The sequence below is a fragment of the Chaetodon trifascialis genome, chromosome 1 (genome assembly GCF_039877785.1).
Source record: "Chaetodon trifascialis isolate fChaTrf1 chromosome 1, fChaTrf1.hap1, whole genome shotgun sequence".
Taxonomy (NCBI): domain Eukaryota; kingdom Metazoa; phylum Chordata; class Actinopteri; order Chaetodontiformes; family Chaetodontidae; genus Chaetodon; species Chaetodon trifascialis.
Genome location: NC_092056.1, coordinates 7,656,894 through 7,684,628, shown reverse-complemented (window position 1 = coordinate 7,684,628; position 27,735 = coordinate 7,656,894). Strand labels below are relative to the sequence as shown.

Here is a 27,735-nt window from a genome sequence, read left to right as displayed (position 1 = left end):
TGACTGTACTTAGAACTGGCAACAACATAGAATACATCATTTATCTTTTACAGTTTTCTTTTAATTCTATCAGGACTGCTCACAACAGTAAGAAAAACATTCCTGAAATGCAGTCAGACAGTTTGTTTTTCATTCTTCTGTGTTAGACCAAACAATAAATGACAATGAATGAATTTAAATGATAAAACAAGTCAGGAACAGTTAATCCAATCCTATTTGATGCAGGTGGATGCATCGCAACCGCGACTTTGTTGTGTCTAGATGACAATTTAGTGCCAAAAGCAATATAGAGCGAAAATACCAAAAAAGTGGAAAACGTAATCATGAAATCATGTCTATGGAAAATAAAGCAGCACATTTAAAACAGAGTAAAGTTTTCGAGAGCAGAATCACCTTGAACCTGTGGAAGAAGAACCTCCAGATGATGGCTTTAAGCATTGCCCCATACTGTAGACAGAAGACAAAGACAGGCTCCTCGATCCTGAGCAACACAGCCTGCAGGGATGACAGGTAAGGCTGCTGTGATTAATACGGCTAATACTGATAAACTATGTTTCACTGCTGCTGAGATTCTGGAAGCAACGTGGCACAGTACACATTTGGCAGATTTGTTTGGAATCTAATATCAGAGACGTCGGAAGGTCTCATTCGATACACATCTGTTTGCCATGCAAGCCTGCGTGCGATTGGCGGTTTCATAAAAAGTGTGACATCTCAGGTATCTTTGAAATCTGATATAAAACAATCTGTTTGACATCACACCAAGCACATCTGGCTTTGAACAAGACAAATGCATAGTATTTTAGATGTGTTTGCCCTGAACTAACCTTTCAGGTTTTGATCAGCCACACTGGGGAAATATAATGAAATTTAAAGGACACCAGCTTCATAGATCAGAATGACATTTCCGTCCTCGTAGAGTGGAAACAGAAATCATAATAATTAAACTGAACTGCCATTTTATTTGACGTCAATATTCATTTTCATTCACATTATGTCAATAGCTGAAAAAATCCAACATCTGGATCCAGGTTTTTGTGACAAACCTTAATTCAGAGTCGTGTCAACAGAACAAGAAATTAGACTACAAAGAGAACCGAGTACATACACTAAAATGATGGGCCAGAAGGATTGGGATGCCCAGGAGTCTGCTATTCTCAATTTGAGTAAAAATGGGACAGTTGTAGCTTCGGGGGGAGGGTGTCAGACTGTTTTATGTACTTTTTATGAGTCTTTATGTACTGTGGTTGATCAAAAGCAGAGTTAGATTAAACAATAACATAAACTGTTCACAGGCAGATATTTTCTGTGGTTAGGGGAGTAGGTTTAAAAGTGGAATTACTCAGTGGATGAAAGAAAGCTCTTTGGGTCATCCACAAAAAAGGATATGTTTCAAGGGTTTTATGTTTTACTGATAGGCTATTTTAGATATTTGAAACAAACACTTAGCTGAGAGGACTGAAGTCATGAGAAGGTTGAAAAAAATTCGTTCATGTAGCATTACATTTCTAATTTGATTTAAAAAAAAAAGTTTACATTTTATCTCTAATCTTATCTAATAATCAATAAAAATGCATTACAGGACAAACAGCATTCAGTGTTGATTTGCTCTCATATTTAAGGTAGTTAGCTATAGATAACAGCCTTATTCCAGCATTTTCTTATGGCCAGGTTAAGGTTCTACTCACCGTGGTTCTCGCCCCAAAAAGCTAACGTTGTTTAAATATATTTATGGAGACAGTCACAGCTGTAATGAGAGTAACGTTAACCCAGTCAGCTACTCAACAGCGCCACCATTAGCTGGTATGACTGCCCTGGCGGTTAACTGTAGTTGGCAAATTTGAACGCCATCACTAACTAGCTCATTAACCTCACGTTAGCTGAGACGTCGCGGTTAATTTAAATAGTGAGGTCCGCTGTTCACATTAACAGTAACAGTAACTGATGCTGGGTACTTTTCATAAACGGGCGGTCGCTGCCTGCCTACGCTGTTTCCCTTCGCCTGCTCCATGTACCTTCAGTCCACCGCCGGCAGGTAAGGTCGCTACTCAAAAGCACGCGTTCGCAGTCCGTTGCTTAGCAACGGGTAGCTGGCAAAACAACTATTTCCTTCATCCTGAACAGCATTTCCGGCGTAGAGAAAGACGTTCACGCCGTTGTAACGTCACTTAACTAGCCGAATGACATACCGGCAGGCACGTTTTTGTGTTTTGTGCCTCCCCAGACGACATCATATTGCTTGCAAGTCATCTGAAGTAAACCGACGTCAGTTTCCCGATGATTCTGCGAACCTCACGCGCTATGATCTGTGTGCTAACGGTAGTAGCCGGTCCTACAGATATTTAACGTGTGCCGAGCTTGCTAACAGAAGCCAGCTTCAGTAGCATGAATCAGGTAATGTTGACTGCACTGTAACGCTAGCTAACGTTACTGACTGTACAGTATTTAAGCCGGGGCAAATGTACAGTATATAGTCTGACGGTAACGTCAGATCTCTGAAGGGGAGCGGGAGAGATGCATCGAGAACCGATGCTAACTGCATGCTGTGCTCCTGAACTCTGAAGTGCTGTTTACGGAGTTGTGTAGACCAGTTAACGCTACTTGTGTTTACCTCCCTTTACATTCATTCAGTCACCCAAGCGCAATAGCATTAACTAAGACTCTATGCAACTTTATGAAGAGGCAAAACTCGTACAGCCAACGGACTGAGCTGAATGTCGTGTCATGCTGTGGTGAAACTGGTCCCTCCCTCCTCTAACCTGTTTCCTGTTTTCTCAGAACTGCTTTCTGCTAAACTGATAGTATTACATTCAAATATCAGGATATTTTGACTCTGTTCCTGACAGTTGTATGATTTTTACTAGTAATAATAGTACAAGAAAATCTGCTGAAAACATGTACATAGTAGTCATGCATATGCGTACATACAAAAGAAAATCATCCACTTTCATTGCAATATTAATGTTATATTAATATACCCAGTGTTTCCCAACTCCGTTCAACTCATTTGTGTGAAAAAGACTCCCGTATGACCTTTTGTTAAGACAACCCCTTGCTTGTTTAATGGCTTTTCCACATTATTGCACTCCCTTATGTAAATGTTGTATTATTTCTGTCTGCTAATACACTCTGTGCGCCGTTTGTTTTGTCATTGTTGTTCAGCCATGAATGTGGGGCCCACGTACTTCAGCACTGGTCTGTCAACATTTAAACAGCAAGCATGAGTAGTCTGGATCAAGACCAGCGTCCCCATCCCAGTTGCCGTGACAAAACAACAGTCTCTAGTGATTCATCAGATGCTCGTGAGCTCGCCAAGCTGCCTCTCCAAGGGCTAAAATTGGCATCGCATGCAGTGCTGGAGGAAGCGCAGCAGAGGGGCAGGTTGAAATGCACTAAATGTGGAGGATCAAGGATGTTCTTCTGCTACACATGCTGCTCATTAGTGGGTGTCACTCTGCAAGAAATCCCCTTAATCAAGGTCAGTAAGATGTTAGGGCTCACTTGATTGCTCTTGTAAGAGATGCCTTCAGTCATGGAGTTGCTGCAATAGTAGTATCCCAATGTGGTGGAAAATGTTATGTCTTTTATGTAAGCTCTGTGAAATTTTTGCACATGGTGCAGTTGAAACTCGACTGTCATCTGGACTTGACTCTACATATTGCATGTTGTACTCAGCTCCCCTTGAAGATAGACATCATCAAGCATCCCAATGAGACAGATGGAAAGAGCACTGCAATCCACGCCAAGATCCTCGCCCCTGGCGACGTCACCATATACACTTACCCCTGCATACCTGACTTTAACAAGGACGAGGTCAGTTGTTTTTCATTGTCAGAGTTTATTTAAGTCTTCTTAAGTGTAAATGCACATCAAAACAGTTGCAGATTATTTGTTTTTGTCAACTAATCAATCAACTAATTGTTTCTGTCCCCACACCTAATTTGCTTTATTCATTTATGTTATACTTTTAATACAAACAGCTGCTTTTGAGTCGTGTTTTGGTACTGTTCCTAACCGCTAAATTCACATTGTTATTGAAGTAAATGTCTGGGTTTTTTTTGTACATTATGTCGTCCAGAATTTGGATTTTGACCCACACTGTATACAACTTTGTAATGAAATAAAAATGAAATCTGTAATAGATTTAGAACATCAGGTCAGTTGCTGCAGTTTCATGTTCCATGCTTGTTAAGTTTACATTTCATAGCTTTCAGATATATTAGACACAATTAGATACTGTAATTTGACTTGATTTACAGAGTTACAGTGGCTTTAGTGTACAAGACATGTATGTTTATTGTATTTGACAGCTTCAAACCAAATTTTGCTTCTTGCTTTCTCATGTATTTCCACAATTGAAAGAGCACATGTTACAGTTTTTTCAACTTAATTTTTCTCCTACCAAACAGTATTCCTTTCTTTCAGCGGTTGCAGCTCATAGATCGCCACGTTGTCGAATAACATATCTTTGTACTTGGTTTGTACGATGTGTCCTTCTGAATTGGTGTCATCTCTCTCCAGGTGGTGTTGGTGTTCCCTGGTCCAGGGGCTGTCTCAGTTCAAGACATGATGCAGTGTTTGCATGACCAAACTGACAGCAAGTCACATTACACCTCTGAGGAACCCTGCGTAAAGAGACTGAAAAGTGAGGAAATTGAAGGTGTCACACACAATGCAGAGAACCCAGAGTCAGGGACCCCAGATGAAGCAAAGGGCTTGGAGTCAAGGGTGTTTCCCCTTCAGAGGGTGGTCTTCATTGACAGCACATGGAACCAGACCAACAAGATCAGCACAGACGAGAGACTGCAAGGTAATGATGAAAGATTGCATTTGTGCATCTTTTCAAAGAGCTCTGACTGCTGGTGATTATTAGAGACAAATTGACTTCACACAGTGCAGTTCAGCATGATCTCACTCTTGTGTGCTCTCTGACGGACATGTGTTCTCCTCCAGATTTGCTCCGTGTTGAGCTGAAGATGAGGAAAACGTGTTTCTGGCGCCGTCAGAAAGGCAAACCGGACACCTACCTCGCTACTATCGAGGCTATTTACTATTTCCTCAAGGACTTCCACGAGCATTGCCTTGCTCAAGAGTACAATGGAGAATATGACAACCTTCTCTTCTTCTACTCCTACCTGCACTCAGTTGTCAACAGAGCTAAGACTAAGGAAAATGCTTAGTGGAAATACTGAAATCAGCTGCAAGAGACTTTATGAACTCTAGCTGAAGAGTAGATTCACATGCAAGCCCTACTGTGTCCAGCTTTATTTGATGGCTGAGTGATATTTTATTTTGTAAGGGATCCTGTGACATCTATTTGTATAAGAATATGCAATAAAACACAAATGGTTTACAATTGTGAAACATGAACGAGGTGTGTTTGATATGAGTCAATACAAGAAATCTAACTCAAAGACTGGGAAACGGCAGTCTAAGAATTCAACAAACAAAATGACAAATGCACAAAAACAGTTGTGGTATTTGAAAATTAGATGGGAAATAGTGTTTTTTCTGAAATTCAAAATGTGGAAAATGACTGATTTAGTTAGAAAATAACATGCTCATTGGATATATTTTGTGAACATCATTTTGACCTGACTCAGACTTAATCAGTCCTTTAGGGCATTTTAATGGTGCTCCTCCCTCTCTAATCCAGTCCAGTGACAGTGATCTGCCTGTTATTTAAATCTTTAAGTTGTTGTCCTTGAGATTTCAGTCCTGGTCGATTTCATAACACAGTGGTTAGTTTGTAACAGCAAATGCGGTTTAATACAAGAAGTCACAGAACTCCAGAAGCCGCAAAACAAACTGTCATTTTAATGAAGACGACAGGCAATAATTGGCCTTTTTCCATCGTTCTGTAAGCAAGCGTGATCTGATTTTCTGCTGCACACAGCATGAGGACAGCAGGGCAGTGAGAGGAGTTCATCCTCACTGAGGACTTGGTGTGCAGCCTGACGCCTGCAGCTCATCATCTAACAGCTCACTGTGGCTCCTTCATGTTGTTTCTGCCTGAATTATTTCAACTGATCCGCTGTCAAAATGCCAAACTGTTGACCGTTCAGTCGATGTGTGTTTGATTAATGATCTTGGTAAGTGTAAAGATCGCTGACTAACAAACTGCATTTCCTGTGACAGCTTCATAACAAAAGTCAACTCATGTTTCACCAGGTAAATGCTTTTAATGTGAAGCATTTGCAGTAACTTGATACAGCATTGTTTCTGGGAATGTTGCCTCAGACATATATGACACATAAATATTGCAGTACTTTCATCGGTGGGCAGTAGGCTTGATCACTATTGTGTTAACTCATTTGGCAATAGTGACTAATTTTATTGAAATGAAACTTCAGATATGTTTAAATATTTTTATTTACAAATCAGTACACATTTGTTTGAGTTGATCATGCCCCATATTTTCCAGAAAAAAATATCATGAATCTTAGGCATCTTTGTCGTAGAACACGTGTGTTGCAGAGCCAATATATCCAAAATATATATACTGAAAGCCAAGGCTGGAAATACATTCTGTCATTCTGCCTCTGTACTTCATGTACTGTACATGATGGAACACTAATGACGGGTCACTAGTAGTAGGCCTCTCTGATCTTGGCTTGCAGGCTGTCACATGTCTTCTTGGCATCTCCAAGCAACATTGATGTGTTGGGCTTGTAGAAAATGGGGTTATCTACTGCGGCGTAGCCCACGCCCAACGTACGCTTCATCACGATCACCTGGAGGACAGTTTAAATGAGTGTGTATGGTCACGTTTTTGAGCCCCACAGCTAACACACAGCATATTCTTGATGCGTCGACACATTAAAGATAATGTATACGAACCTGTTTGGACTTCCACACCTCCAAAACAGGCATGCCAGCAATTATGGAGTTGGGATCTTCTTGTGCTGCAGAATTCACTGTGTCGTTGGCTCCGATGACCAGTGTCAAGTCTGTCTCTGTGGGCCACAGACATTTATACACAAGACAGATGATCACAAAAACCGCTAAGTGCTCTGCAATTGTCCTCGCTGTTATTGGGTTCCCCGGCACCACACTTATCTCCCTCTGTCATAAACACAACCATGTGTCTCAGACTGAGCGCCTGGTTGCTACAAAAACAGACTGTTAACCCTGATAACAGAAGTATTCACTTAACTGAAAGTACCACACTATAAAAATGCTTCATTACAAGTAAAAGTCCTGCATTCCAAACCCTGAGTAAAATGCAAGTAATATCAGCAAAAGTTACTTAAAAGTATCAAAAGTCAAAAGTAGTCATTGTGCAGTAAAATGGTCCCTGTCGGTGTTTTATCATTATGTCTGACGTGATTTGATTAATACCACTTTATGCAATGTTGCATATTAATATGAACGTTGCATTTTGGGTAGTTTAATCTACAGCAATGCATCATATTCTACAAACTCATCCTAAAGTTTGTAGTGCCGCCGTCCTGTGAGAACCACGTACCTCTCAGAAAAAGTCAACCGTTCATGAGCTCAGAAGCAGCGCAGCCTGTTATCAGCTTTGTGATGATGTATTTTCCAGCTAATCCAAGAGGCTTTTTAAATAGTTTATTTAGCTTAAGTAGGATAATTTTTTCAACCCATAAAGGGACACTGAATCTGTCAGTTCATGACAAACATTCCATGTATGGAGATACATGGTTTTCACTGGACATGGAGGGTATGAAAGAAGTATCTGACAAGTAACTAAAGCCGTCAGACAAATGTAGTGGAGTGAAAAGCACAATAATCACAGTTACATATAATGGAAATACTCAAGAAAAAGTGCCTAGAATTTGTACTTAAGTACAGTTGTTGAGTAAATTTACTTAATTACATTCCACCACCGCCTGATAGCACGGCATGTCTAAATATCAAGACAGCACGAGGCTGCTCCAAGCCTCCATGAAAGCTTAATGCGATCATTACACATAATTAATCCAGCATTATCAGATGCTTTCCTGCCAAAGAGACAACCACGACGCAGGAATTGATCCAACAGCTCTGTCAAGAAATGTTTAAAAAGAGATTACCTGGGAAGTCATCATTGATCTCATCCATCTCCAGGACCACATCATAGGGAACACCAGCTTCAGCCAAGAGGACGTTCAGCTGGCCGGGCATACGGCCGGCCACCGGGTGGATACCAAACCTGTCGGAGATGGACGAAAAACATTAGTGCTCATTAACACTTGAGTGATTTGTGGTGTCACAGGTACAAATACACTGGTCTCTGTCTAAACGAGTCCAGATTTGTTGAAAAGTGTACAGAAGAAAAAGCCGTGGTTGAATACTCAGACCTTTTACTTATTAAAGTAAATAAACTCAATGAGTAAAAATCTTGCATTTAAATAAATACTTAGGTTTAAGTATTATTAGAAAAGTAAGAAAATAAAAGTACTCATCACTGATGTGTCATGTTTCAAACATGTTGGGACAGGAGCAACTAAAGACTGGGAAAGATGTGGAACGCTCCAAAAACACCTGTTTGGAACATTCCACAGGTAAACAGGTTGATTGCTAACAGGTGATAGGATCATGATTGGGTATGAAAGGGGCATCCTGGAAAGGCTCAGTCATTCACAAGCAAGGATGGAGCGAGATTCACCACTTTGTGAACACGTGATGGTTTAAAGAATATTTCTACATGGGCTCAGGAACACTTCTTAGAACAGTTGTCGGTAAACAGAGTTTGTTTGCAAACGACCGCTGGAGCAAACCGAGACGCAGCAGTAATCTTGTTCATAAAAGGAGATGAAGAGTATGAGTGTAGACGTTCACCTGACACTCTTCCCCTGTTCCTTCAGCATCTTCACCATGTCTGCAATTGGGTACTGGGCTTTTGCTGCGCACAGACCCCAACCTAAACAAACACATACACAGAATAATCATGGCTAACACAGATCTAACACAATCTGCTTTATTTTATTAGTAAGTACAGATTTGGCTTGAGTCCATTTCTTTAAACGCCCACATGGAAAAAATAAGCTTTTGACACTTATTGTTCATTTTTAAAAGCAGGCACAGCAGTCCAGCAGGGGTTCTCCAACAATAAAACCAATTCCTCCTCCATCCTTCATTCTTTCTTTTGTCCTCTCTGTGTCCTCATTCACCACAATACTCTCTTCACTAAATCAGAGTGGTTCGCTGGTCTCAGAGAGATTTTTCTTAGGAAAACTTTGCATGTTTTGTGTGCATTTGGGTCCCCTGCGTGCAAAGAACTCCTTTCCCTCAGTCTGCCTAACCCCTATTTAACCCTGGTGGTCAGGTACCTTGTAGAGTTCAGCATTACCCCTAATCGAGTTCTTTTTGAAGCCAGTCGCCTGTAACCCGCCTCTTCTCCAGACAACTGGAGCCTTCTGTTTCCTCACTGCCATGCTTTGTTGTTGACAGCACATGGAGACGTCTTGAGTCTGGACTCAATAGCTCTTATGACTTTTCACTGTTTCTCTAATCAAACCAGCATGTTGGACCACACAGCTGTCCTTGCGTTGGTTTGGAGCCACTGGAAAACAACTGCAATCCAAGTATCCAAGAGCGGTTCCTCTCGCTCGGGCCACTCGACAACTGCTCAGTTGTGAGAGACGCTTGGCTTTTCCTATTTAATAAATCAAGACGTTGTCACCATCTCACACTCAAATTAAACCCACCGTCCAGTACTCTATGCTAACAAACATGTACTGACACACTCACGCTTCATACCCAGTATGGAAGTCACATGAGGCCAGGTGGCTGTGGGATCATTTGTGGACAAACTGCTCCCTCTTGTGGTCACCGGGCTTCAATATTCTGAGTTTGATTGATCACCATGTCAATCAGTCCAAGATCCTGAATGCTTCGCTTTGCAGCAGCTAGTTTTCCCAGAGCTGCTGCGAAAACATTTTTGATCCACGTTTTGGCAGAGCAGTCTGGCTCAGGCTTTTTGTTAGGTGATGTTAATCAGATGAGAGAGATAGTTGATGTTATTGATCCAGGCGGTCTGAAAAGCTGCAGCTGGAGCTCAGAGGGGGATCCACGCAATCCAGTGATAAGAGACTCTGCTATTAAAAGTTTGGCTCCACCTTGGTCTCTGATGTCAACCCAAACCTCTTTCTACACCTTTCTCACCAAAAGGCTCCTCTTTTTGAGAAGCGTCTTCACTCTCTAGGGGAGAAGCTTTAGTTCTGCCTGTTCTCAAACCTTATACATGTGACTGTGCACAGCTACTCAAAATAAAGCTGTATCAAAAACACCGCTGATTTAATTGTCTACAGTGTTTCTCTGATGTTCCTCTGATGCACTGATGGCTGACTTCAGCTGAGATTTTAAGGAGAAATCCATCAATTTTACATATTAAAAGTCTCTACCTGTCAACATTAGGAAATTTTCCACCACCTCACCCTGAGCTATCCCACCATTCTTACCCCTGTCCACATGCCCCTTACATTTAGACAAGGGGACACACAGTGAATCCTAAAATCAACACTAGGAAACAGCTTGGATACACTAAAATCTGTGTGGCATTTCTGACAAAAAGCTAATTTCTAGACTTTTTGGCAGGCACTCCATCCCTCTCACATTCATCCTTCTTATTATTAATGATCACCTCCTGTCAATGGTAGAGCCAACCTTTTTTTCCTCTTTAGAAAGCTTAAAATTACAGGAGATGTATGGGGAAATATTTAAACGGGAAGACAGCAAGGTAAAATACGAGAGAATCTCTGGGAAAATGGGAGGTTGGCAGGTCTGTTAAAGTCTGTTTGCAGGTTTTGGGGAGTAGAGTTGCATATTTGGAAAAAAGTTGTATTAAATTTTGTGCCTCCACAGGGAGCTGCGGCACAGTGTGTACCTGGTGTGATGATGATGCTGTTGGCTTCTTTGATAATGTCAATGGTCTGATCCACGTTGACCTCAGTGTGAGTGCCAACAATCTCCATGGGCTTACCGCCCGCTGTGGAGGTGGTGCCGTACCCACCCAGGATCACATTGGGCAGGGAGCGGTTCATGGCCTTGGCAGAGAAGAAGACAATAATTCAGGCTCAGGTACGTGTGGTGAGAACGCGTGGCTGGATGGGTGTGTGTCTACTCACCACACACATGATGTAGGACAGGATGGCACCGGAGGAGCCGATCAGAGCGCCGACAATCGTCATGAGATTGTTGTCGAGTAAGAAGCCCTCAGCACAGAGCGCCCATCCAGAGTAGCTGTTCAATACGGTGATGACCACGGGCATGTCAGCGCCCCCAATGGCAGCTGTCAGAGTTACACCCTGTGGTGAGGTTGGAGAGGTCAATTAAAACTAACCTGTTTCCAAAATGAGATGCACCAATATACAGAGTTGCTCAGAGATATTCACCATAATAGTGGAAAGCCCAGACACTCCCATTAGACACCCCATGCCAGTAGCGTAGCTGGAACTGAGCATGAAGGGCACCATGCCTCCAACTGACGCTGCCATCAGACCAGCGTTCAATGCGTGTCGTCCCGGCAACAGCAGGGGGGCGGAGTTCAGGAGGCCTACAAGAGACGCCAGAAATGATTTCCGCCGGCCTGCAAGGCTAAATGGAAACAATTTGGCAGGATAAAACATGAAAACACACTTTTCTCTCATGCAGTGTCGAGTTTCTGTGGACTGTGGAGGCCTCTAATCAGCTGTCTAAGAGTCTTTCCCATCCACAAATCAGGTTGCAGCCCTCCACCAACCACAGCCATGCAGCCACTGCCCTGCACGACCCATGACAAATTACCAGAAAGCTTCTCATGTGTTCCTCTTGATCAGTCGCACTACAATGTGAATCAGTGACTGTTGACACATACACACAAACCCCCAGCCCAGGCCGGGATTTACCAGAGGATCTTTGGCTTTAACTAGATGAAAGAGACGATCAGTGCCAGAGGATGCAAAGCTCAGTGTGTTTATGAAGATATTAGTGTGTCTGTGTCGAATGAAGATCAAGCCTGTAAAGGACAGACTTTAAATCTTCTATGTACTTATATACTGCAGATGCTACGAGTATTTTTTTTACTAAAATCCATTACCTTGAAGTTTGCCGTAGGCCACCAGTGAGCCACTGAAAGTGACCCCTCCGATGTAGGTGCCGAAATACGCCACAGTCTTGAGCACACCGGCGGCAGGGTGGCTGTCCAGGTGGGGGTACTCAATCATGAACTCTGCGATGCAGGTGAGAACGGCTGCCAGCCCCACAAGGCTGTGGAAGGCTGCCACGAGCTGCGGCAAGTCTGAGATTTCAATGCGTTTGGCAATGGTGAGACCTGCAGCCGAGAAATAAAGATCAGCCCAAAAGAGGGAAAAAAAACAGACAGTTTTCAGTAAATCTCAGTGAGTTACTACACTCTGTCTGGCTGAGTAAAGCACTAGACTTCTCATGCACACTGGCTATATTTGGCTTCACTCTTAACAAACAGGCCTGATCTTCAAAGCCAGTACAATGAGGCCTAAGTTAATGTTGATCGGAACATCATTTATCATCCTGCTTTCTTAAATTGCTATTAAAATCTACAATGTTCACACATGATGACGAAGCCACTCATCTCTGTATCCGGACAGGATGATTGATGTTCTGTTATGAATTAGCAAGAAATTCACACTCTTCAAAGACTGGAGGAGTTGCATGCAAAGTTCATAACACGTAACTCACTCATGGTGGTCTTGTACTTTTCTAAACAAACTGTTGGATTCAAAATGAGCCGTGCCAGACCTTTATTAATTTTGTTTTTTGTTTTTTTTAAGTGGAGACTGAAACCTAGAGGTGCCTTGTTGGCAGGGACTCTCCTTGCCATGAGCAGCACAGCGTGCTTCCCAGAGGATTTGCGTGGAGGAAAACAACAAAATCTGCTCCGAAACTAAATTAAGCAGTGCTGTGACGGATGCTAATCGGTGCCAGGGTGGGCATTTTGCAGCCTAAGAGTCCTGTTCATCAACCATTTGAAATGTCTGTATCATCTGCAATCACGACATCATCATCAGAAGCAGGAAGCCACCTACCCAGGGTTCCCCCTGTGGCCATGGCAAGAGACATCTGAGACAGCAGCTCCGGTGAGGGTTTGAGGGAACCGAGGGTGGCAGCGATGCCCCCTGCCACTCCCATCATGCCCAGGGCGTTCCCCAAGCGACTGGTGCCCTGAGCAGAGAGGCCTGCCAGCGCCCCGACACAACACAAGCCTGAGCCCAAGTACATCATCTGAGGTCAAAAAACACAAGTCAGGCTTGTTTGTGCAGCGCTTGGCCACGATCAAGTCAAGTCACTCAACAAGTTGTCCTTAGATCATCAATATGGAATAAACAAAATAAGACAACTAATTTAAAGGTATGAATAAACACTTAAAGAAAACATTCATTCGGGCTGAAAAGATTAATAGATTCATTTAGAAGATTAATCTGCAGCCAGTTTGATAGTCAATCATTTAAAGCAGTTTTGTTCCTGATGTTAGTAGACTGAATGTCTGGGTTTTCATCTGTTGTACAAAACAAGTTCCAGCCGTCACCTTGGACTCTGGGAAATTGTAAGGAACATTTTTCAGTCTTAATGACAATGTTAATAAAATTGGCAAACAAAACAAAAAAGATGTGTGAATATAATGCCAGTGATCAGGAGAATCACAAACTCTGGCAGTTCACTGATTTCACTGATAAGCTCCTTAACACAACCTTCTTAAACAGATTTTTAAAGAGAATAAATGTTTCCTGTCACCTGCTCTATGTTGTACCCAGCAGCCACTGAGGCTCCATACCCTCCAACAAATGCAGCCCCAGGCAGCGCATACAGGTAGTTGTACTCAGGAGGGTCAGTGGGACGCTTGAACATGTCCAGCATCCTCTGAGTGATCAGGAAACCGCCTGAAACCACACAGGAAAACAGAAATCAGACGTTTTTAATTTGATTGGGCGGCAGCGGATCTTGTTCTCTCTTGTTATTTTAGTGCTGAACGTCGGACCGGCAATGTTGATGGAGGAAACAAAGGCAGCAGCAAGAGCAAGACTCTCGGGCAGGGTGGAGGGTGCGAGACCCCCACCCATCAGCACCAAACCTCCAACGGCTGTCAGACCTGACGGAGGACAGAGAGGACATCAGGTAAAAGATTTCTACATTTGGCTGTAACCATCTTACAGTTTAAGGACTCCTGACCTGAGATGGCGTTGGTGACAGACATGAGGGGCGAGTGCAGAGCAGGGGTCACGCCCCACACGGTGTGGTATCCCACAATCCCAGCCAAGCCGAAGGTGGTGACCATCTGAGTGAAGGCTGCGTTGGGGGAGACGATGCCCAGAGCCAGACAGGTGGACACACCTACACAGAGACAGCAGGGCAGCGTTGTTGTTGTTGTTTGTATGTGTGCAGTTCTTTCCTCATTGCTGTAGTGGAACTGATGAGCAGTTCCAGTTGCTTTGTCTTTCCCAGTCCCCTTTTAACCATTAAAGCCATGGAATAATTGAAAAGGAAAAACACACACTTGTATATTTTCAGAACGGGTTACGCAAGTGTGATGATTCATAGTTTCTCTGAAGCTTCAAAGAACTGAACTCATGTGTCACACTGTCCTGAAAAATATCTTCCCCACTGCGGATTATAATGAAGTGTCAACATTCAAGAATCATGATTCACTGATCTCAGTGCTCTTAGCAAGACTAATGTAAAAAACTTTCCAAATAAGACTGTATTTGGAACCAGGGCTGCGACTAACACTTATCTTTATTACTAATTAACCCACCAATGGTATTCTTAATTAATCTAGTGATTGTTTGGTCAATAAAACATCAGAAAATAGTGAAAAATCTCCATCATAATTTCCCCAAGGTGACAATTTCAGGCTCAATGAGATGTTTCCAAATTGCTCCAAACCCACAGTACTCAGTTTATATGATGTAAGACAAAGAAAAGAAGCACGTATTCATACTTGAGAGGCTTCAACCATCAAACTGTTTGCTTGAAAATGGACTTAAAGTCGGTTGTCAATTATTTATTTATTTTTGTCAATCAACTAAATGCTCTATTCGGAGCAGCGACACATTGCAAAACCAAAATGTGACAAAGAGCAAGAGATAACAGGAAAAGCTGACAGCTTTTAAATGTTTGAGCAATTTAGCCACAAAATTAACAACAAAATTAAAGAACTATGTTCTGAATTTCTGCTGGGTTAATTGTATAATTTAATATATTAATAGGGTCTTTCGCACAGAACTGGGACAAAAACATCTTACAATAACCTCATAGCACATGAAATTGGGCCAAACTGTCTTGTAGTCTGAATAGCTGGACCTGCGTACTCGTGCCTGACCTGCAGTGTAGATGCCAGCAGAGGTCATGGTGCGTTTAAAGGGAGAGATCACAGCCGCTTTCTCAGCCTCCAGCTCTGCGACGGTTTTCTGTTTTACCGGGGCTGGGGGCGCTGTTTTGGGGAGGGGGGACGGGAACATGTTCTCGCCTTCCTGGACGCATCAGAAAAGACAGAGGATCAGTGTGAGAACACAGAGGACATCCGCAGAGTTTTGCGTGAGAAACACACATCAGGACTTTGGACTCTTGCATTGTGGGAGATCTCGCCTGGACAGTGGGAGCGCTCAGAATACAAACTCATGGACCACATAGGAGATCACACTGAACAAACAGCAATCACAAACCAGTTACCGGTGGTTTTGAAAGATAAATTCTCTTTTAAGGGGCCTGAATAATGCTTAGTTTAACAAGGGGTAAACTGATATGTCCTGTTGAGGTTCCATGCTTTTTCTGCCATAAACAATGTGTCAAAGCCAAAATTCCTGGGAAAGTATATTTTGAAACGTTCATAACATTCTTGCTGGAATACAACATGAGCTTTTCCCAGCTGGGATTGGGTTTTTAGTACTCATTTGGCGCAGTATCCTAGCATGACAGGATCTGACAGCTCATGCCGAGAGGGAGAGAGGGATGCCAGCGGTGATGGAGGCTGCCAGCAGACGTTACAAATAAAAACCCACCTTCATAACAATAGTCCCACGGATGACATGGTCAATTGTTCCATAGTCAAATTCGTTTGTGGGCTGATAGTGGAAGTATTCCTTGTCGGGGCTAATGGCCTTCAGCAGCTTCAGTACGTTGTTTGAATACAGGGTGCTGGCCTGGGTGGCCAAGCGGCTGGGCAGGTCTGTGTAGCCGATGTGTGTTACTCCCTAGTGAGTGAAAAACACATCAGGAGTAAATTTTATATAGTGGTGAATAACGCATAAAGGCGGACTTTCAAAGAATTTATTTTGCTTTCTTCTTTAATCAAAAACCAATGGCTAAGCAGAAACCTCACCTTGTGAACGTACAGTTCTCCAGGCCTGGTGGTCTCAATGTTGCCCCCTGCCTCTGCGGCCAGATCCACCACCACGGAGCCGTCCTTCATCGACTCCACAAACTCCTTCTTGATCAGAATGGGAGCCCGCTTCCCTGAATGGGAAACAGAGGGACAGGTGAGATGCATTAAATGTTCCTAATATCACGCAATCTAAGAAACAAGAAATTCAGAGGGCTGTGGATCCACATTAAAGCTGCTTCAATCTCTTCATGGCTACAAGAGGGAAGAAAACATCTAAACAAAAATCAAATCAGCCATAAAAACTACATAAGCATGTGCTTGAAGTCATGTGTCTGGTCACTTGATATTGTCAGTTTCAATATTTACTCTTCTTTCAGCTTTACCAAAAAATAAGCTCACAGAGGCTAAAAAGCATCTCATCACCTTTCATATTTGTCATTTGGTTCACTGTTATACTGCTTCCTGGCATACCACGAGCAACCAAACTGTAACCGATGGAGCGTGAAAAATTTGTGCTGTGTAATGCTCGTTCATATCTTCCAGTTTGGAAACTCTGCTTATATGAAAAAAATATCAATTAATGCAGCTTTAAAGACCAAAAGATGAAAGACGGGTAGGAGAAGGTACCGATGTGACTGACCTGGAATCAGGGCCGTGCTGATGACAATGTCGACCTCTTTACATTGCTTGGCGAAAAGGGCCATCTCAGCCTCAATGAACTCCTTCGACATCTCTTTGGCATAACCTCCGACCCCCTCGCCAGACTCTTTCAGGTCTACTTCTAAAGGCTCTGCCCCAAATGACTTGAACTGCTCCAGGGCTGCTGGCCTGACCGTCAGGAAACAGTCAGCTTATTGTTAGAATCATGATCATCACGACCATCATTACTCATCATGTCTCTTTTTAGGTATTCTTATACCTGGTGTCAAACCCTCTGACTATGGCTCCCATGGACTTGGCTGCCCCTGCTGCTGCCAAACCAGCCACTCCACCTCCAATAACCAGAACCTGAGTATAGCAGAAAACATGCATTATTGTACAAGAGGGAGAATGACAGTCCACTGTCATTTTATTTGAGGTTCACGGAGAGGAAAGACTGTGAGAAGACAGGAATCACTCAGAAATATATAGCCAGTTACCTTAGCTGGGGGAACTTTTCCTGCTGCTGTGATCTGACCAGTAAAGAACCTGCCGAAGTGGTTGGCAGCCAGGACCACAGCCTTGTACCTGAAACCAAACCAAAGTCATTTACTGTAAATGAACATCTCAGAACAGCTGCAAACATCTGCATGCAAATGCTCATTTTTCTTTACCCAGCGATGTTAGCCATGGAGCTGAGTGCATCGTAGCCCTGTGCGATGGTGACTCTGGGCACCTGATCCATGGCCAGCACCGTGCTCTTCCTCTCCGACAGCTTCTTCATCAGCTCTGTGTTCTGTGCTGGATAGATGAAGCTCACCAAGGTGGACTTGGACTTCAGGAAGTCTGCCTCGCTCAAACTGGGGGCCCGGACCTACAGCAGAAAAAGGATGCAGAAACTCAGGAATATCTAATAAACTGTGCCTTGATGTCTTATCAGTAGATCAAACAGCAGATGTGAACCAACCTTGAGGACCAAGTCTGAGCCAAAAGCTCCCTTGACGTCAATGATGGTGGCACCAGCATTTCTGTAATGCTGATCAGAGAACTTGGATTCCTCTCCAGCTCCACTCTCCACCTGCACCTTGAAGCCCATCTTGACCAACGCCTCCACCCCAGCAGGAGACAACGCCACCCGGCGCTCATTCTGTACCGTCTCCTTCGGAACGCCAACCACCAGGTCTTTGTAGAGCACACCTGAACACACAAACCAGATGTTAGGCGAGTCTACAGCACATGCATGAAAAGGTCTTTCTTGAAAAATAAATACATTCTCAGATGAACATTAGGGCAAAAAATAACATGACTTAATGTTTTTTTTTATCTTTTTGTGCAACAACACAGGAGAGCATGCGTGTACGGCCAAGATTGTGTGGCTGGGACCAGTGTCAGATTACACATTTCTCTCCATACAGGGCATGGTGACCTCGCCGCCATGGAGACATTATTAGCAGGTGATTGGCTCTGAGCCAGCACACAGAGAGGCCTGCACTCCCGCACAGACTTACTCACAATTCAAACTTAAAAGCACTCAGCAGCTCGAAAAACTTTGACAAACACTCAGTGAGATGTGCCCCGCGAACAGCACTGACCCCATAAACAAATGTCTGGGAAAAGAACGTGCCAAACAGCAGTTAAACTTTTATATGTCACCTTTAACTGACCTCTCAAACGCTCACGTTAGCAGCTGCTACTGCTCACTGAGCACAACCACCGCAGCTTTCCCTATTTTGGGAACATCTCTAGAAACCTGGTGCAAACAGTTCATCGGTCGCTGAGTTTTCCACTCTTCTGGCCAGAAGGAGTGTGTCCTTGAATGAACTGTTATGCTCTCATTCCTCAACTGAAGACACAGAGGAAATCCAAACCAAAGAAAGCATGCAGACCCTGGCTGTCCTCTGGGAAAAACATATTGCAAGATCAAGCGGAGAGATTTTAATAGAGATGCACAGTTCCTACCTCTGGGGGCCTTTTGGTCCCATAACGCAGAGAAAGTCCTGAAATGCCTCCTTCCAGGTATCTTCTGACGGACCCCTTGCTGAAACAAAGTGACAGAAGAGCTGGAGATGCACCGCAGGAGGGTCGACATGGCCACTGAGCGTCCGCCCTGAGACTCCCTCTAGCTCTTGAATATGAAAACAAACAAGTACAGGTAGCTGATAACTTAACACTACTTTTGCATCTGTCGTCAAATAACAAAGCACATTATAATCCCCCCCCCAAATACTGAAGGTCCTTAGCCCCCGCCAGTCACACACTCAGTTTGCTGCAAGGCCTACACACAGCAGAGTGACATTTCAGCTCTGCAGGACACGACATACACAGGGCCCAGGGTTGATTACACTCTTGTTCGCGAGATCTGGAATTATGACGGCACAGGGGGGGACACTGTGCCAAGTCTGGCCTGGTTGTTGTTGTGAACAGGAGCAGAGACGGCCGGGCAGAGGAATCAGTGTTTAGACAAAAGGTTTGGTGCTCGAGGGGCACAGCTCAGGACTCAAGACACACAGTCACACCTTATTCTAACACAAGCAGAATGAAAAAAAAAAAAAAAAAAGTGGTATTTACAAGCACTACTCTCTCATAAAACATACAATTTTATTACCAAAAAACAAACAAGCCTCTGGAAACTTGTAGTACTCTGCATGGTGAGTCAGACCAGTTGTTTCTGATCATGAACTTCCCACTCTTTTTCCATGCATTCATTCATTCAGTGAATCACACTGTGTCCTTCATCCTCCACCTTGTATTAAATCAGAAATTGAATCACAAATTGGATTTGTTGATTGCCTAATTATTCTCAGACTTGCCTTTCAGATTTTCCAAAGAGAGAGGGGGTTCAACTTCCCCTCAGCAGCAGGGTCACCTGTGAGACGTCCTACCCAAAATTCCCTCGTCTGCGCGCAGGAGCAGGCAGGCGACCTTCCGCAGTTTCGATATCACTGCTGCACTATTTATGTATAAATAGCTGGCCATGTGACCTCACTCATGACCACCCTTGACGCTGATAAACACCCTGCAGCCGCTGCTTAAAAGTCGGCCAGCCTGCCTGCGAATTAAAGGCTGACGGACAGACAGTCACTAGTTTTATTTAAAAAATAAATAAATAAAAATAAAAAAGGTACGCAGAGATGAACGGTCTCGCGATAGTCCCTCTCGCTTCTTACGCAGCTTCTTTAAGATAAATTCTGTTAAAGTAGGACACATACAAACATAATTGGGGAATATGTAGGAGCCATGTGTTCATTGAAGATGTTTAAACTTACTGTGTTTTCTTTTCTGCACACAAGGTGACGCCAGAGCGTCAGAGAAAGGTGTAAAACTTAAAAATTGTTGGACGACTATGACCTTGCTTTCCTCCTGTACATCCTTAAATACGTCATCATTTATTCGGAAAACTCTTTATAAAAAGATTATTTATATGAAATAAAATATTTAAAAAATATATGTTACGCTATATTGTATGAAATATGGAAGATCTGTTCATTTTACGATACATATGATATGTAGTATAGTATTTTATTTCTATATATTGTTTATATATACATATATAAATTTGAATTACACGATGGAAACATTTTCAACGGTGACGTTCAAGCGCTAACTGAAAAAATAGGAATTAAGAAAAAAAATAAATGAACAACATAGAGGAAAAAACGTATCATAAAAAACACATGAATATATATTTAAGTACTAAGGGGTTTCATATAAACATGGTAATGATTCAATTTCAGTCCTTTGACATTTAAGTATTGTCAATTATAGAGGTAATTACATGATAAAGCAAATAAACTTATGAAAACTACCAAAGGATGACTGTTTAAAAAAAAAAAAAGTATATGTGTATAAATTAAAATAATGGTAATAATGATCAGTCCACATTCTTGTTCTTTCATGATGATACCCAAAGTTAATTCTTCTTTTGTAAATTCATGAAGAAAAAAAAAAGCTATATTTGCGAAGCGGAAACCAGGTTCCCTGTGGTCTCACACAGGAAAATGTTTTGGTTGGCCATCTTGTTTTAGAGCCACATGGTTTTTGTAAACATTAGCCGCTCCGGTCGGTTTGTCAGCACCTGTAATCCTCGCAGTTTTTCAACCACCAGTCATTAGTTTTGCCTTTTATCTGGTATGTAACTTTGTGACGTCTTTTGTTAAAAAGCATTAATTGCAACTAAGAATGAAGTTGTAGCTAACAGCTAGTAGCATGTAGCTTAGCTAAACGTTGCGATGCAGCTATACTAATGGCTTTAGCTTCACTCCGTCTGTGTGTCTGTTAGTGCGACAAAACTTCACTCCTCGTTGAGAAGTAACGTTATCTGTTTACCTTTCTTTGCTTAAGTCCCACCGAGGCTGCTGGCTGCTGATGGGCCAAGATGTCTCTGAGGCTGCTGTCAGTGGATCCATCAGACCGGGGCTCTCAGAGATGCAGGCTGGGTCCAGGCTTGATGTCAGCGCTGGGTCTGAGTCTGGGCTCCCCTCTGCTGGTGTCTGTTCCCGGTGGAAGCTGCCTGTGTACCGCCTGGCCCCGGGCTGACCTGGCTGAGGGCTTTCTTCAGGTGGACCTGAAATGTTCTTCTCCCAGTCTGATCTCTCACCCACCCACACATCTCAGCCTGGACCCTGGACAGCTCACACCGATACCCTGCCCCAAACTGAAAGGCGTAAAGATAACTGTGGTGGTCCAGAGTGTTGATTTTAAGAAACACACACCCTCTCGCCTTGTTCATGAGCTTGTGAAAGACATGCTGAAAGGTTCATATGTCTACAAGAAGCATGTGATAAACCTGGAGGATTTTGATACAGAGATTAGATATGTTGTTATTGAAAGCATCAATCAGGATTCTGCCAACACTGGATTCATCACCTCAAAAACTGCTGTGGAGATTGCAGGCATCCAGACTGTCCGGCATCACAGGAGTCAGCTGCAGGACCAGCACAAGGTCCCACTGGGGGGTCTGGAGGAGGTCAGCATATATTCACTGCACTGACATTACTGGTCCTCATCTACAGTGTGTGTTCCCACTGTGTGACACCTACCGTACATTTGTTTTTTTTTTTCTTGTATTTTAGGTAAGCGCCTCGCTGAGAGAGATGCTGCAGCTGCCCCTGCTCTATCCCGGCACGCTGAGCTCTCTTGGTGTGTCATGTCCCAGAGGTGTGCTCCTGGTGGGGCCTCCAGGTGTGGGCAAGACCCTGCTGGTCCGCAGAGTGGTGGCAGAGGTGGGAGCCAGCCTGGTGGTGGTCAGAGGGCCAGAGGTACAAAATTAATCACATCCTGGTCCTACTTTACATTATGTTAAACATTTTCACAGCATGTGTAATTATATTTAGCAAAATATTCATGTTTATGATGATGTTGGATGAGTCGCTGTTTAGAAGCTGTTGAAAGATAAAGTAACCGGATATCTTGGGCTAATTTGTTTAATGCCTGACAACTAGAGGCGACATAGATAGAGCAGTCCTGTAAATCCCAAATTGACTTAAAGCCTTTCTTTGTTATTTGCAACACAGCCCGACGAACAAAGCATACATTAAAAGCCAAAAGCTCAAGATTTGATTGAACATCGTGCGATTTAACACTCAACACTGCTGCATGTAATCACATACTGGCAACTCAGCAAATCTAAACTTTGCCATGACACAAAAATTACATTTGATCACTTGGACTTTTCCTTGGAAACAATCAAGACTCTCATTTCCAAGTATTCTAAAATAAAGAGTGTTGCTCCAATGAAAATACTCAATTCTAGCATTCTTTTACATCATAATGTGACTTTGCATATTTATTTGCATTATAGGCTGCAGCGAGTTATGCCAGAACCCCGCTGATGTACATTATGGGTGATGGATTGAGACTGATGGTAATTGTGAAGGATTGTTTCAGGTGGTGGGATCGCGGCCGGGTGAGAGTGAGGAGAAGTTGCGTGATGTGTTTGAGCGGGCTCGATCCACCGCTGACGAGGGTCCGTGTGTGCTGTTCTTGGATGAGCTGGACTCTCTGTGTCCGAGGAGAGCCGGCGCGTCGGCACCAGAGAACCGCCTGGTTGCTCAGCTTCTCACGTTGATGGATGGGATGAATCAGTCTGATCGCTTCCTCATCGTCGGAGCCACCAACCGGCCGGACAGCTTAGACCCAGCACTGCGCCGGCCTGGAAGATTTGACAGAGAGGTACGGATGATGAAACATACAATCCAATACACAAAAAAATGGAAAGATGGAAATCTTTGATATCCTGAATTTCCCGACTTTCCCTCAGGTTATCATTGGAGCTCCCACCTTACAGCAGAGAAAGGCCATCCTGTCTGTTCTGTGTGAGAAGATGCCTGTTTGTCCCAGTGTGGACATGGCAGCGCTTGCACAGACAACTACAGGCTATGTAGGAGCAGACCTCAGCGCCCTGTGCAGGGAGGCTGCCATGCACGCTATACGGGAGAACTCGAAGGTGAATACAGCAATCAAACAACATATCATTTGAAAACAAAACACCTCCCGTCAGATTTACATGTAGTACCTTCTATGAGGATATATTCAGACTGGATTGCAGTTCCCACAGTCTCAAATGTGTTACTATTAAAAATAGTGTCTGAGTTGTGGTATAGTCCAATCAACTGTTTGGGAAGTCAGTTGTGCTCACAGACAATAAAAATATTGACTGGAGATTCAGGGTTTGAAAAGGGAAGCCCATGCATTCTTTCTAATGTCCAGCAGGGGGCGCATTCTTACAAAAAGAAGTTAGATTGTATGAAAGCTTAGGAGCAAATTTCCCCACTTCAGTAAATTTTCCAGTTTATGCTCTCAGTTACGAGCTTCAAGTCCTCTTCAGTAAAGCACAATGTTCATTTTGTAAATTATGGTCCCATTTAGATTAAAATGGATGATGCGGCACTATGTTCCTTAGGCTGAGGCTATCTTGTGATTGACTAGTGGCTACCACGGCATGTCCTCAAGTTCTCAGTCAGATTCAATCAAGAAATCGGTGTAGGAATGCATATCCTCCACCCTGCCGTCCAAATGTGGTCACTTCTGTCTCCACAAAACCAAGATGGCGACAGCCATAATGCCAAAGTTAGTTGAGTTGATTGATACTGAATGGACTATCCTGATAAACTAAAATAAATTCAAGCGCTTTAATCCTTTCAGGGTGTTGACGATGTAGATTTGTGGATGTTTTATTATATTTATTATTTATTATATTGTCGCCTGCAGGGTTCAGGAGAGCAGGCGGTGGGTATGAAGCACTTCCAGGAGGCCCTGAAGTCGGTGCGTCCCTCCTGCTTGCGGAGCAGCCTGGGCAGGACGGAGCTTTCTCCAACGTCTTGGGAGCAGATAGGAGGTCTGGAGGAGGTCAAGCTCAAACTAAGACAGGTAAATGAATGGCAGAGCTTGAAGTTTACAAGGTAAAATACAAAGAGTTGTGATCTGTGTGTCTGGAATAGCAGGATTTTATTTTCCCTCCATCTGCCCACTCTTGTGTCTGAACATCGAAGAGCATCGAGTGGCCGATGAGATACCCCGAGGCGTTTGTTCGTCTGGGTCTGTGCCGGCCCCGCGGTGTGCTGCTCTACGGACCTCCAGGATGTGCAAAGACGACACTTGTCAAGGCTGCAGCCACCTCATCTCACTGTGCCTTCCTGTCTGTCAGTGGTGCTGACCTCTACTCTCCCTATGTCGGAGACTCAGAGAAGGCTTTAGCGCAGGTACTTTCTTTTCACAGTCCGTAATAACGCCTGTGAATGGCGGACATATTTGTTACCTCCATAAACACCTGCACCCGTCTGTCTGCACATAGCTGTTTCGCCAGGCCCGGGCCTGTGCTCCCTGTCTCCTGTTCCTTGATGAGATTGACTCTCTGATTGGCTCGCGGTCAAACGGTCAGACAGCTAACAGCGCACAGACACGCCTCCTGTCTGTGCTCCTGAACGAGATGGACGGGGTCGGCCTGAAGACGCTGGAGAGGAGAGGGACGGAGAAGATCCTCCAGTCAGAGGGAGGCGAGGAGAGTCACACACAGGAACAGGTCAGATATTATTTTTATCTCTTCACACAACATCTGATCAGTATGAGGTGATTTAGTCAACAAGTTTTTGCTCTATGACAGCTTGACTACCAGGAAGTATGCAACAAAGATGTGATGGTTATAGCCGCCACAAACAGACCAGACTGCTTGGACAGCGCCCTCCTCAGACCTGGCAGGCTGGACCACATCATCTATGTCCCACCACCTGACCAGCAGGTAAGTCATTTGTCTCAAGGTTATGAAAAAAGTAAAATGTTACAGTGTAACAACAATCTTGTAAGAAAGTTAAAATTTTTTAAAATGCCATAACCTTTCTGTATGAGTATCTTAATATCTTCAATAAACTAACCTCATATGTGTGTCTAGTCTCGTCTTTGCATCCTGAAGGTGTGTACGGAATCGATGCCCGTGGGTGATGACGTGTGTCTGGAGGAGCTGGCTGCAAAGACGGAGCTGTACTCTGGAGCTGACCTGGAAAATCTGTGTAAAGAGGTAATGAGAAGTACATGTGAATATTTGTAATCAGGGCTCCAGACTGTGACCATTTAATTGCATTTTGTGACCATTTTTGGAGACGGTGTGACCAAATTTTATAACTCTGAGCACCAGTGCAACTTGCGAATGTATCCCCTTATCATGATATGTCATGTGAAACACCAGGATCTCCTAATTTGATGGTTTTATACCATCAGGTTTTAGGAGGTGCTGCAGCCCCCCTTTAAAAAGTCCTAGAAAGTGTCTGTTATGTTAAGTGGTGTTTCTAAATTTGCACTGGTGCACCCAAAATTTTCGCTAAAGAGCCCTGACAGTGTCTGGAGCCATGCTAATCCTGGTCCTAAATGTTGACAAAGACAAACAGATACACAGGAATTCCTGAAATATATTTGTTTTCCAGGCTGCTCTGTTGGCGCTACAAGAGGAGAACATGGATGCTTCTTCAATCAAACACACATACTTCCTCCAGTCGCTCAGCAAAATGAGCCCCTCTCTCACTGCCCAGCAGATCCACACATATCAAACACCTCCCAGATGAAAAACCACTTATGACCATGTCCTCTGCATTGATGACTTGTATGATAACACAAAAAATGGTTTTAAATAAAACGAGTAAAACTTGGCCTTTGGTGTCTGATATTTTTTCTTAATTTATCACTGATTTGCACTTTGCACTACTTCAAACCATACACCAGCCTGTGACTTTCAGTTTCAAATGTGACCACAAGAGGGTGCTGCACACTCAGAAAATGTATTGATCACCAGCAATGTGGATGTGTTGACAAATTGGAAACCACTGGAGCATTTGAGCACAGGAAGCTCAGTCTGTCTACGTGCCTCTCACCTCGTACAACCTCCCATCCAGCCTACATCAGCCGGGCGCACAGGATGCTGCGCTGAGAGACTACAAGGACCTCACGGCAACAACAGGTGAGACCTGTCGCACTCAGCTACCTGTGTAACCTACCGACTTTAACTAAATGTATTGACTCTCAGCCTAATTGTTAAGTGGAAATGTGATCATTTTCTCTGTAGGTATTTGAGAATTTGGCAAAATGGTTGGATTTTTCCAAATGTTGAGAAAGAAAAAGGAGGTGAGCTGTGATATTGGATTTGTCGGATGTTAAATGCATTTTAATATTATGATGCACACTTAAAAGCTTATTTTTAACATGTGTTCCAGCTGATCCCTCTGATAGGGTTCATGGCTTTTGCTGCAACAGGAGCCACTTCTGCTGCTATCTACTTTCTATTTACTAAACCTGATGTTATGTGAGTGTTACTGTACTTCTCGTTTTGGTAAAATTATATTCCACTGTATTTATTTTATATTATAAAGTGCTTTAAATAGCACTTATCTGTTCATAGTTTAATCTGACCTGTATCAGCCTCGGGCATGTACAGAATGTTTATTTATTAATATTTTCATTCACTGTTTTTAGTTTGAACAAAACCAAAAACCCAGAACCATGGGAGAGAGTGGACCCAACACAACCCCAAAAGGTAACACTCCTAACATTACATATTTCATAATATTTGGATGGTAGTTAAGAAGCCTTTTTTATTTACAAAATACAAGCAAAATCTTCCAGCCCGCAGCTGCAATCTGCTGAGTCACTGAGGAAGAAACCTTATCAAATTAGTACCAGCCTGCTCTTGTGACATCAGAGTAATGATGTTTATATTACTACACACCACCGCACAGCTACTTATGTTACCTTTCACTATAAGTTGGTGTAATACTTGAAATAGATTAGGAGACGCCTCATTTTTAATTCTGGCATCTCTGCAGCTCATCACCATCAATCAGCAGTGGAAGCCAGTGGAGGAGCTGCAGCTGGTGAAGAGCCTCACCAAGTAAAAAAGGCGGGCATCTGCTAGAAAGACCCACACCTGCCTGCCCCCCATCAGTCTAACAGAATCCTTTCTGCACAAACTAGGATGCTTTGACAGTCAGTGTGCGGAAATGCTTCTGCTCCACTGGTGGGGTTTCACCCTGCTCTGTAGTGGCCCGGCTCAAGGACATCCACCCACAACAGTAGAAAACTATGGTAACAGATACTCATACTGCCATGAAGCCAATGTGAATTAAGACTAACTTACTCTGGGTTTCTGTGATTACAGCTAGAGAGCTATATATATAATAAGTAAGCTGTGGCATTTCATTTGACAGGGAGGTTGGTGGTAACAGCAGCCCACATGTTCTCACAGTAGATGTGAATGTACGACAATGTCTAAATGTGAAAGACAAAAAGTGTAAGTATTGTATTGTATAGTCAATAAATTATTATGAACATGC

General features: G+C 43.3%; 4 protein-coding genes across 5 annotated transcripts; 3 read left to right on the top strand and 1 right to left on the bottom strand.

Annotated features, from left to right (window-relative positions):
• The first annotated feature begins 2,134 nt into the window (after positions 1 to 2,134).
• On the top strand, positions 2,135 to 5,368 carry dtwd1 (DTW domain containing 1). The gene is made up of 5 exons (XM_070964411.1): positions 2,135 to 2,394; positions 3,163 to 3,478; positions 3,676 to 3,813; positions 4,522 to 4,810; positions 4,954 to 5,368. Exons 2-5 carry the CDS (start codon positions 3,221 to 3,223, stop codon positions 5,178 to 5,180), a joined length of 912 nt encoding a protein of 303 aa, XP_070820512.1. The 5' UTR covers positions 2,135 to 2,394; positions 3,163 to 3,220; the 3' UTR covers positions 5,181 to 5,368.
• Positions 5,369 to 6,165: 797 nt separating this feature from the next.
• LOC139335163 (NAD(P) transhydrogenase, mitochondrial-like) lies at positions 6,166 to 19,877 on the bottom strand. 2 transcript variants are annotated; one of them, XM_070968640.1, is made up of 22 exons: positions 19,732 to 19,877; positions 18,881 to 19,046; positions 17,889 to 18,118; positions 17,596 to 17,795; positions 17,422 to 17,509; positions 17,202 to 17,290; positions 16,923 to 17,110; positions 16,280 to 16,413; positions 15,960 to 16,151; positions 15,281 to 15,431; positions 14,131 to 14,292; positions 13,940 to 14,050; positions 13,696 to 13,841; positions 12,990 to 13,185; positions 12,023 to 12,256; positions 11,340 to 11,500; positions 11,073 to 11,252; positions 10,832 to 10,991; positions 8,785 to 8,866; positions 8,037 to 8,155; positions 6,841 to 6,956; positions 6,166 to 6,734 (listed from the first exon to the last, which is right to left on the bottom strand). In XM_070968640.1, the coding sequence occupies exons 2-22, from the start codon at positions 19,008 to 19,010 to the stop codon at positions 6,588 to 6,590; spliced, it is 3,216 nt and encodes a 1,071-aa protein (XP_070824741.1). In that variant the 5' UTR covers positions 19,011 to 19,046; positions 19,732 to 19,877; the 3' UTR covers positions 6,166 to 6,587. The 2 variants fall into 2 exon arrangements, with proteins under 2 accessions (XP_070824741.1, XP_070824750.1); XM_070968649.1 differs by having other exon boundaries at positions 6,167 to 6,734; positions 18,881 to 19,040; positions 19,728 to 19,864.
• A 1,049-nt stretch (positions 19,878 to 20,926) lies between these two features.
• Positions 20,927 to 26,058, top strand: afg2b (AFG2 AAA ATPase homolog B). The gene is made up of 11 exons (XM_070963924.1): positions 20,927 to 21,049; positions 21,263 to 21,887; positions 21,994 to 22,179; positions 22,808 to 23,092; positions 23,181 to 23,366; positions 24,131 to 24,289; positions 24,412 to 24,621; positions 24,714 to 24,941; positions 25,023 to 25,157; positions 25,308 to 25,433; positions 25,837 to 26,058. The coding sequence occupies exons 2-11, from the start codon at positions 21,297 to 21,299 to the stop codon at positions 25,972 to 25,974; spliced, it is 2,244 nt and encodes a 747-aa protein (XP_070820025.1). The 5' UTR covers positions 20,927 to 21,049; positions 21,263 to 21,296; the 3' UTR covers positions 25,975 to 26,058.
• A 224-nt stretch (positions 26,059 to 26,282) lies between these two features.
• On the top strand, positions 26,283 to 27,735 carry c1h15orf48 (chromosome 1 C15orf48 homolog). Its single transcript, XM_070965894.1, has 5 exons — positions 26,283 to 26,366; positions 26,472 to 26,530; positions 26,620 to 26,708; positions 26,879 to 26,939; positions 27,229 to 27,735. Exons 2-5 carry the CDS (start codon positions 26,492 to 26,494, stop codon positions 27,295 to 27,297), a joined length of 258 nt encoding a protein of 85 aa, XP_070821995.1. The 5' UTR covers positions 26,283 to 26,366; positions 26,472 to 26,491; the 3' UTR covers positions 27,298 to 27,735.

Coding starts and splice junctions, on each gene's coding strand:
- dtwd1 (XM_070964411.1), top strand. CDS start 3,221: ATGAGTAGTCTGGATCAAGACCAGCGTCCCCATCCCAGTTGCCGTGAC. Junction 3,479..3,675: donor AAGAAATCCCCTTAATCAAG/GTCAGTAAGATG, acceptor TGTTGTACTCAG/CTCCCCTTGAAGATAGACAT. Junction 4,811..4,953: donor CACAGACGAGAGACTGCAAG/GTAATGATGAAA, acceptor GTTCTCCTCCAG/ATTTGCTCCGTGTTGAGCTG.
- LOC139335163 (XM_070968640.1), bottom strand. CDS start 19,010: ATGTCGACCCTCCTGCGGTGCATCTCCAGCTCTTCTGTCACTTTGTTT. Junction 16,152..16,279: donor GAGAACTGTACGTTCACAAG/GTGAGGTTTCTG, acceptor TTCACTCACTAG/GGAGTAACACACATCGGCTA. Junction 11,253..11,339: donor CTGGGCTTTCCACTATTATG/GTGAATATCTCT, acceptor ACCTCACCACAG/GGTGTAACTCTGACAGCTGC.
- afg2b (XM_070963924.1), top strand. CDS start 21,297: ATGTCTCTGAGGCTGCTGTCAGTGGATCCATCAGACCGGGGCTCTCAG. Junction 24,290..24,411: donor TCAAGCTCAAACTAAGACAG/GTAAATGAATGG, acceptor TGAACATCGAAG/AGCATCGAGTGGCCGATGAG. Junction 24,622..24,713: donor CAGAGAAGGCTTTAGCGCAG/GTACTTTCTTTT, acceptor GTCTGCACATAG/CTGTTTCGCCAGGCCCGGGC.
- c1h15orf48 (XM_070965894.1), top strand. CDS start 26,492: ATGGTTGGATTTTTCCAAATGTTGAGAAAGAAAAAGGAG. Junction 26,709..26,878: donor TTTACTAAACCTGATGTTAT/GTGAGTGTTACT, acceptor CACTGTTTTTAG/TTTGAACAAAACCAAAAACC. Junction 26,940..27,228: donor ACCCAACACAACCCCAAAAG/GTAACACTCCTA, acceptor GCATCTCTGCAG/CTCATCACCATCAATCAGCA.